The 8,740-nt window shown below is 34.6% G+C and overlaps 1 protein-coding gene across 1 annotated transcript; it reads left to right on the top strand.

Annotated features, from left to right (window-relative positions):
- The first annotated feature begins 1,001 nt into the window (after window positions 1–1,001).
- Window positions 1,002–8,492, top strand: pnp6 (purine nucleoside phosphorylase 6). The gene is made up of 6 exons (XM_048169541.1): window positions 1,002–1,383; window positions 4,381–4,550; window positions 4,779–4,882; window positions 5,664–5,839; window positions 6,398–6,588; window positions 7,896–8,492. The coding sequence occupies exons 1-6, from the start codon at window positions 1,361–1,363 to the stop codon at window positions 8,090–8,092; spliced, it is 861 nt and encodes a 286-aa protein (XP_048025498.1). The 5' UTR covers window positions 1,002–1,360; the 3' UTR covers window positions 8,093–8,492.
- Window positions 8,493–8,740: the final 248 nt, after the last annotated feature.

The raw sequence follows: 8,740 nt of genomic DNA, 5'->3' as shown, positions 1-8,740 counted from the left end.
AGCCTACATGACTGAACATGCAAAGTATTTAATGAATTTAATATTTTTGAATATAATATTTCAAATGTGCTTTATTTTACATTTGTTTTAATTTTGACTGAAGCTATGCTTTGCCAATAGTCCACATACACTCTTACTTAAAACAAATCCAAATAAGGTTTTACAACCCGATGACATGAAGAATCACATATTCAGGATTGAATGGAAATCCAACAATTCAAGAGTTAACCACTGAAAAACCAAATTGGTCGATAGCTAATTTTGACAAATCAATGTCTACAGCCCAGAAACCAATACACTCATCAGAAGAACGTATAATAAAGCAATAAGCCCCAAGAAGCCATGATTTACAATGAATTTATAACAGTTAAGGGGTTTTGTTAGGCACGACGCAGAGCAGAGTGCCTAAAACCCCCTTAGCTGTTATCAATTCACTGTAAACCACGGCTTCACGGGGCTTATTGCTTTTATAAAATGGTTACCACACAATACAAATATTAAAGGCAAAAAATATGTATCAATGCAACTTTCATGAAGTAAAATCATTAAAAGGCTTCCTTCTTCTGGAAAAAACAGTCCCTGATCGTGAACAGCAACAGAAGTTACATTATAACGCCATTAGATGGCGACAAAGATTATCTTTATGAGCGAGTCACTCAGCCGCAAAGACTTTTATATTGAAACTTGTTGTGAACATGGAACAAGACGCAAATGACAAATACTTTGACTTGCGCTGTCAGTGTCAGTAGGGCACAGGAAATCCCATTAAATGTTAAAAGGACAAGATCGCAACCGAAATTCAAACAGATTTTTTATTATGAACACAGGACTGACCTGAAGAAAAATGCTAAATTGAATGCAGGTAATATAATCGGTCACTCAATATCTCTCTCACAATACTGTTCTACATAATGCAGCTAGCTTCAATGAACAAAATAAATAGAGAACAAACATGTTTACATTGCTAATAAGAGTGGTTGCTAAGACAGACGCAGCAACACACACTCAGTAGCGCAGCGATGTAATGCGACATCCATAATGACACTTTAACCGTTTCCCTGGACACTTGAGTTAAACTATAGAGAAACCCCTTATTTCCCCTGCTGTGAGGCACCACTATACGTCTGTGCTGGTCCTGGCAGGATGACAGTTCTCAAGGCTCTTTAACTGCGGGTCAGTGAGCGGCCCATTCTGACAGAAAATTGGATTAGAACAACGAGTGCTGTTTAAGAAACGACTTTTAAGACCGACTCCTCCTCCGTCACGCCACCCTTCCCACGAGACCGTCGGGTGTTTGACCTCTCGCTCAGGTTGTTCTGTATTCCTCGTGCCAGTAGTAATTCTACCAGCCGCTGCGGACATGTCAACATCCAGCGAATGCAGGTAAGGTGAAAAACGAATAGCCTATATGTGCCGGAACATAGCAGACTTGCCAAATAACTATCTCACATCATATCAGAATGCCGAAATGAAATCTTATTTGAGAGGAAAATATGTGATTACATTCGTGAGTAGTCGCCATGACAACTGTCGCTTTTAATTTCCATCCCTTATCAAACAAGGCTTTATATCATTGATCAACCTGAGGTAAATGGCAGATCATTTTAAATAAAACTGTATGATTCAGTCTCTGTCCTGACTGTTTGGACGGCGATAGTTTATTTAGTCTATATTCATATTCTTCCACTATGCGCCTTCCAAGTCCACTGTAAGAATAATTTGTTGTCGATATGATGCTTGAATGAAATTCAACATCTCTTATAACATAACAGGCTATCTATAAAATCAGCTACTCGTGATTATGGTTACGTAACAGAATCCTCTTATTCAGCTTGGTGGATGCGCTTGGAATAATACGCAGCTCTTAAAGAGACAGGCTGCGCTATAAAACCTGTGGAAAAACAGCTATGAAAACCGTCCCAAATGAGGACATGGCTGTTGCCAGGCCTTTTCAAAATAAAAACGCACAGTTGTGATTGTAAAATAAGAGGCCTATTGTGCATTCTCACTGAGCGTTATGGAGTCACGTAGTCGTTTGAAGCTCAGCTCTCTGAATGGAAAGTGCTGATCCCGCAACGCCCTGCAGCACCACGGACAGCGCATGCTTACAGCTCGGTCATTGAGCTCTTCCTAGTTCATACTTATTATGATTCTTGTTAACGGCTCGTGCCCTACAGCCATGAAAGGCTTTCTGATCATAAATGTGGGCAGTCCACATATGCAATAAATTCAGTAAGGATGGGCCTGCTGTTTGTCATTTTTGTTTTTCTTCCCAGTTTCAAAAGACTATAAAATAATTCAGATTATAGTGAAAGGTGTTTCGTTAGTTAAATAATGACAGACACTACTTGAGAACCAGAAAGCATACTTTGAGTGCTTACTTTAGTAGCTTGCATTGTCATATTGAGTAACTTCATAAAGACTGCAAGTGAAAACATAACCTATTAAAAAATGATGGGTTAAATACAACCCAAGTTGGGTTAAATATGGACAAACCCAGCGATTCGGTTGTTTTAACTCAGCTGTTGGGTTTAATGTTTGCCCAACTTGCTGGGCAGTTTTATTTAACCCATCTATTGCTTAAAAAGTTCTATATGGCTGGATTCAAATGAACCCAAAATAGGCTGGAAATTAAAAATCAGACACATAATTACTAGAGGCAACAGTAATGATCAAAAGTTGAACATTTATTTAGTAAGCAATTTAATAAATGTTTATTGTTTAGACTCTAAAAATGCTGGGTTAAAAACAACCCAAGTTGGGTTAAAGGGTTAGTTCACCCAAAAATGAAAATAATGTCATTTATTACTCACCCTCATGCCGTTCCTTCGTTCATCTTCGGAACATAAATTAAGATATTTTTGTTGAAATCCGATGGCTCAGTGAGGCCTGCATAGCCAGCAATGACATTTCCTCTCTCAAGATCCATTAATGTACTAAAAACATATTTAAATCAGTTCATGTGAGTACAGTGGTTCAATATTAATATTATAAAGTGACAAGAATATTTTTGGTGCACCAAAAAAAAACAAAATAACAACATATATAGTGATGGCTGATCTCAAAACACTGCTTTATGAAGCTTCGGAGCGTTATGAATCAGCGTGTCAAATCAGCTGTTTGGAAACCGCCAAACTGCTGAAATCACCTGACTTTGGTGCTCCGAACCACCAAAAAGGTAGACATTTATTAATAAGCAATTTAATAAATGTTTATTATTTAATTATTATTTATTAAACTTATTAATAAATGTTCATTTATTAAACATATTAATAAATGTTAATTTCCAACCTATTTTGGGTTCATTTTAAACAATCAATATATTAATATTTAAACAATAGCTGAGTATTAAAACTAACCATCAGGTTGGATCAAACATTTAACCCAACCGCTGGGTCAAAACAACCAAATCACTGGGTTTGTCCATTTTTAACCCAACTTGGGTTATTTTTAACCCAGCATTTTTTAGAAATTCTTATTTATCAAACATTAATAAATGTTAATTTCCAACATACTTTGGGTTCATTTTAACCAAGCAATATAGTCATTTTTAAACAATAGATGAGTTAAATAAAACTACCCATGTTGGGTGAACATTTAACCCAACTGCTGGGTTTGTCCATTTTCAACCCAACTTGGGTTGTTTTAACACAGCATTTTTTAGAGTGTAAGTATTCTTGTACATATAACAGATAACAATAATTTGCCACAAATAAAAATACTATGGCCTGTTTTGATAGTTAAGATCCAATTAAAAAACCGTGATGAGCACAGACCATTGATAGTAGATTTTATTTTCAAATAGTTACAGCTCAGAAATGGATTTACTCTCAACTGACCGTCCATTAGCTTTGTATGATAAGTAACATGACCAGAAGTTATAGCAGCTCACATACTCAGACAGTTACTGGAAATCATTTACTACAGTGATTGTTCAGCTAAATGACAGAAGGGAACAGATGATTCAACATATTCTCCAACAGAATAACATAACAAATGACAAGGATATATAATATAATATAATATAATATAATATAATATAATATAATATAATATAATATAATATAATATAATATAATATAATAAATAGGTCTAAAAAATAAAACATTTTTTACTCTAGTATATAGGTACTTTTCCTTCTCCGTTCTAAATGCCGCTGTCCTCACTTGTCCTCACTCTCAAAACAACTTGACTGGGTCATTGAACTTCCTACACCTTCCTATTTCATAACCAAGTTACGTTGAGTAGGAAATTAGTCAGACGTCATCCAACAGTGTGGCACTTTATTGTTTTTTTTTTTTGTTTTTTTTTAATGCATGACCAATGCCAGCCCCACCAAAAATATTGAGCCAAAAAACAATGTTTTGTTTCCATCTATAGCTACAGCTATGAGGAGTACAAAGAAACAGCAGACTGGCTGCTTGCTAACACAGACATCAGGCCTAAAGTGGCAATTATCTGTGGTTCAGGACTCGGTGGATTGGCTGACCTGCTGGACAACAAGAATGTGTTTCCTTATGACACAATCCCCCGCTTTCCCCACAGCACAGGTACGAGAGATTTTTTTCTGTTCGTGTGGATTGCTAATTTTATATAAACCTTTGGTGTAGTGTATCGTTCATAACCCATTCAGAGAGATTTGTTTCATAATCTATTCAATGACTACATTAAAATGAAAAATGTAAAAGACGGTGCTGAGTTTTATCGCTTCACTGCCATTATTTGATTATTGTTTGCATTAACAAACATTAAAAATACGCACCCTCATGTCTCTGCAGTGCAAGGACATAAAGGTCAGCTGGTGTTTGGAGAGCTGAATGGGAAGCAGTGTGTTTGCATGCAAGGCCGTTTCCATTTCTATGAGGGCTATAACGTTGCCATGGTATGGTTCTCAATGGATAAGGCATATATATATATATATATATATATATATATATATATATATATATATATATATATATATATATATATATGTATGTACTGTATATGACACTACATGGGGGGTGGAATGAAAAAACATTGTTAGTTGATAATTAAAAGAATCATCTTAGTTTTTCTTTTTCTTTAGCAATAATATACCACAACACTAACACAGAGGTTATTCTGTACTTAACCATTGACGTCTCAGTGCTGCTATCAGCAATTTAAGTATAACAGTGAATAGTTAACATTTGACAACTGACCCAATCACCTCCTATAAACTTTTACAACACACAACATTCCAACATCTGTGATCAAGTTTAAAAAAAATGTTCAGAAAGACACAGACAGTGCTTGCTCTTTGTTGCAGAAGCCAAGTGAAATATTGTATAACATTATGATTTATCGGCATGTTTTTTATGAGTGATTTAAATCGCTCTACATATTCTTGCTTGTGTTGTAAAAAAGCAGTCATATGTTTGTTTCTCATTTCTTAATTCAATGCACATGAGGGAATCAATTAAAAGGTAGTTTCAGATCATAATTGTCAAGTGAAAAAATGTCTTTTAAAATGGACAATTTAGACAAAGCTGGGGGAATACAGATAAACTATATAGTTTAGATAACTGCATATTAACCACATATATCAATTCATATTTCAGTCTTTAATTTCCTGTTTCATAAAGATGAGGACAGTTTGTCGAAGCAGCTCTAAATCTTAGGATTTTCTCCTTCTGTTTTAGGTCACATATCCAGTAAGAGTGTTTTTCCTTCTCGGGATTGAGACCGTGATCGTGACCAATGCTGCTGGAGGGCTCAATCCTAAATTTAAAGTGGGTGACATCATGCTTATCAGAGACCATATCAATATGCCTGGATTTGCTGGCCAAAATCCTTTGTGTGGACACAATGAGGAAAGGTGAATTGCTATTAAACAAACAAGCAAATAGATTTGAGTTGTTTAAAGTCCCCCTGTAGTCAATCATTTAATCCCTTAAAACTCAATTTTGATCACCAAAATGACATATTTAAATGTTTTTACTTGAAAAAAATCTTCATGCCTTAAAATATCTTGAATGTAACTCTACACCCTTGCTTCATTTAGTGTATGCAGTTCTATGAATATGCAAATTAGTGGCACCAATTCAGAGATCCGTGATTGGTTGCAAGGTTGTTTGTGCCGTCAGAAACCCCAGCGATTTCAAATCGCATTTTTGAGACTGTCTTTGGTTCACTGAGAAAATACTCAGCAATGGTGTTGACTTATGAATTTGCACATGGTTTATCTTAAAGCACATTAAAAACACCACACAGACATATGAACAAGCTTGATTCTACCTAACACCAACATCTTTTTATTTTTGTCTTTGTTTTTACCAGTTCAGCTTTGGCTTTGCAGTATAATCTTACTAGCATTTCTCTAAGGATTTATGCAACCAGTCTAATGTGCACTGACATTTGTGTTATGTCCCTGTAGATTTGGAGTGCGCTTTCCCTGCATGTCTGATGCTTATGATAGAGACTTGGCACGGTTGGCCAGGGAAAGTGCCCAAGATCTGGGCTGTATTTCTTTCCTTCAGGAGGGTGTTTACTGCATGTTGGCTGGACCGTCCTATGAGACAATTGCAGAATGCAGGGTTCTACAGCTGCTTGGGGCGGATGCTGTGGGTACGTACTGTATGAATACATATCACTTTAATTCAAAATGTCACAATAGGGAAAAACCTGTATTATCTTGAAGATGAAAGCTATAAGTGTATATATCATCATTTTGAGCAAGGACCCCCTTGGTGGATTTTATTTTGTTTTTCATAAAAATTACTTATTTACAGCCCCGCACATGACATGTGGACAAAAATATATAGTGCTCACAAATTAAAAATTTGTTCCCTCGTTTTAGAAAATCGAGGCCACGTTGAACTAATTTGTTCCCTCGTTTTGATTTAACTAAAAACAAAGGAATTAATTAGTACAGCGGGGCCACAATTTAGTAAATCGATGGAATTACTTATTATATATCGTGCATGTGATTAGTAAAGTATTACATCAGCATGTTTTATTAATTTGTTTCCTTGTTTTAAGTCGCATGTCGTTGGAACGAATTGTTAATTCGTGGCCACGATATACATATATTTTTTCCTGTATATCATGTAAGGGCTCCATACTTATTAATTATAAATTATAAAATGAATTATCATAATTAATATTATAATTATCTTATTATTATTATATAATTATAGTTATGACAATTTATTAATTTATTAGATATTATATTATATAAATTAATTATAATAAATTATTATAAATTACTTAAAATTACTTTTTTTTACTTTATATTCTCTCTCTCTCTCTCTCTCTCTCTCTCTCTATATATATATATATATATATATATATATATATATATATTTATTTATTTATTTATTTATTTATATTCTATCTATATATAGAGAGAAAGAAATTTATGCAAATTATTGTTTGACATTAAAGTAATTTTTGTGATAAACAAAATGAAAATAAAAAGTTAGAGGTCACTAAGAATTTTTTTTGAAAGAAATTGATATTTTTATTCAACAAGGATGCATTAAATTGATCAAAAATGACAGGAAGTACATGTATAATGTTATAAAAGATTTCACAAAAGCTGTTACTTTAAACTTTCTATTCATTCACTTCTTATTCCAAAGATGTATAACCACAAAAATATTAAGCAGCAAAATATTAAGTTTTCAACATTGGTAATAATAAGAAATGTTGCTTGAGCACCAAATCAGCATATTAGAATGATTTCTGAAGCATCATGCGACATTGAAGACTTGAGTAATGTCTGTGGAAAATCCACAGGAATAAATGAAATTTTAAAATATATTAAAATAGAAAAGAATTATTTTAAATTGTAATAATATTTCCTCTATTTTTGCTGTATTTTTCATTAAATAAATGCAGCCTTGGTGAGCGTTGTGTTTCTCTGTAATTAGGTATGAGTACCGTTCCAGAGGTGGTGGTCGCTCGGCACTGTGGGATGCGTGTGCTTGGACTCTCCCTTATTACCAACAAGGTCGTGACTGACTATGACAGCAAGGAAAGGGCTAATCATGAAGAGGTCCTGGCAACCACCCGTATGCGAACCGAAGACCTGCAAAAGATAGTCAGCAATTTAGTGACAAACATGTAGCGTAACCATTTACCACATTTAGCGCAAAAATTTTGCAGCTGCTCTTGAAATACTTCCGAACAGATTTGCACTTCCACCCAGACAGCTTAACAATGTAGAACAGCATACAGTGTAGGACTACTCTTCAATGCTACTCATGTCTCTTATTCAGGGTTCGAGTAACTTTATGGACTTTGCAGTGCCTCAAGACTCGCTGAGTCAAAATTTAGGCTAGGTTCATTTAGTTTACTTTTGATATTGTCCACACCGCAGTGAAAACTGTGGTACTAGCTTATCACTGTGAGAGTAGATTTTAATATGAAACATATACTGTATGATGCATTCACATCCTTCCTGAAATGAAAGTTGGGATAGTTCACCCAAAAAAGAAAATTTTGTCATCATTTACTCATCCTCAAGTTGTTTCAAACAAGTTTCTTTCTTCTGTTGAACACAAAATTAGATATATTAAAGAATGTTGGTAAACAGACAGTTGTTGGCACCCATTGACTTCCATAGTACAAAAAATATATATATATATACTATGGAAGTCAATGGGTGCCGTCAATTGTCTGGTTACCAACATTCTTTAAAATATCTTCTTTTGTGTTCAGCAGAAGAAAGAAACTTGTTTGAAACAACTTGAGGGTGAGTAAATGATGACAGAAT

Source organism: Megalobrama amblycephala, linkage group LG19 (assembly GCF_018812025.1).
Source record: "Megalobrama amblycephala isolate DHTTF-2021 linkage group LG19, ASM1881202v1, whole genome shotgun sequence".
NCBI classification, from domain to species: Eukaryota; Metazoa; Chordata; class Actinopteri; order Cypriniformes; family Xenocyprididae; genus Megalobrama; species Megalobrama amblycephala.
This window is presented reverse-complemented; position numbering and strand designations above follow the sequence as displayed.